At 56.6% G+C, this 339-nt stretch overlaps 1 protein-coding gene across 1 annotated transcript in view; it reads right to left on the bottom strand.

Moving 5' to 3' along the window:
• PGAP2 (post-GPI attachment to proteins 2) overlaps positions 1-339 on the bottom strand; it is a gene marked incomplete at both ends in the record, with an annotated part of 3,087 nt that overhangs the window by 2,638 nt on the left and 110 nt on the right. The window contains one exon of the mRNA XM_010154086.1: positions 194-339. This exon is cut by the window's right edge and continues 110 nt beyond it. Within this exon, the coding sequence (XP_010152388.1) occupies positions 194-339 (146 nt within the window). The remainder of the gene's footprint in view (positions 1-193) is intronic.

The raw sequence follows: 339 nt of genomic DNA, 5'->3' as shown, positions 1-339 counted from the left end.
GCTATTTGCACATTATGGACATAACTTGGCTCTATAAACAATAATTTTAATTGAACCCCTTGGGGATTTTTAGCTATATTTTCCCTCCAAACTAATTCCGAGACGCCGGCGTGAAGCGCAATCGGCAAAGCCCCGGCAGCCGGGAGCAAGCCCACCGGCCCGACGGCCAGCGCAGGGCGGGGGGGACACCTACCATAGTTTTCCGAGGAGGAGACGTAGGTGAGGATGAGGAGGGCGAAGTTTTCGAGCAGGTTGAGCAGCAGGTTGAAGTGGCACAAGCGGGGGTAGCGGGGGTGCGAGCAGTGGCAGCTCTGGTAGTGGTTCCAGTAGGCGACGGCC

The sequence above is a fragment of the Eurypyga helias genome, unplaced genomic scaffold (genome assembly GCF_000690775.1).
Source record: "Eurypyga helias isolate BGI_N326 unplaced genomic scaffold, ASM69077v1 scaffold25406, whole genome shotgun sequence".
NCBI lineage: Eukaryota > Metazoa > Chordata > Aves > Eurypygiformes > Eurypygidae > Eurypyga > Eurypyga helias.
Note: the sequence above shows the minus strand (reverse complement) of the source record. Positions and strands in the feature narration are given on the sequence as shown.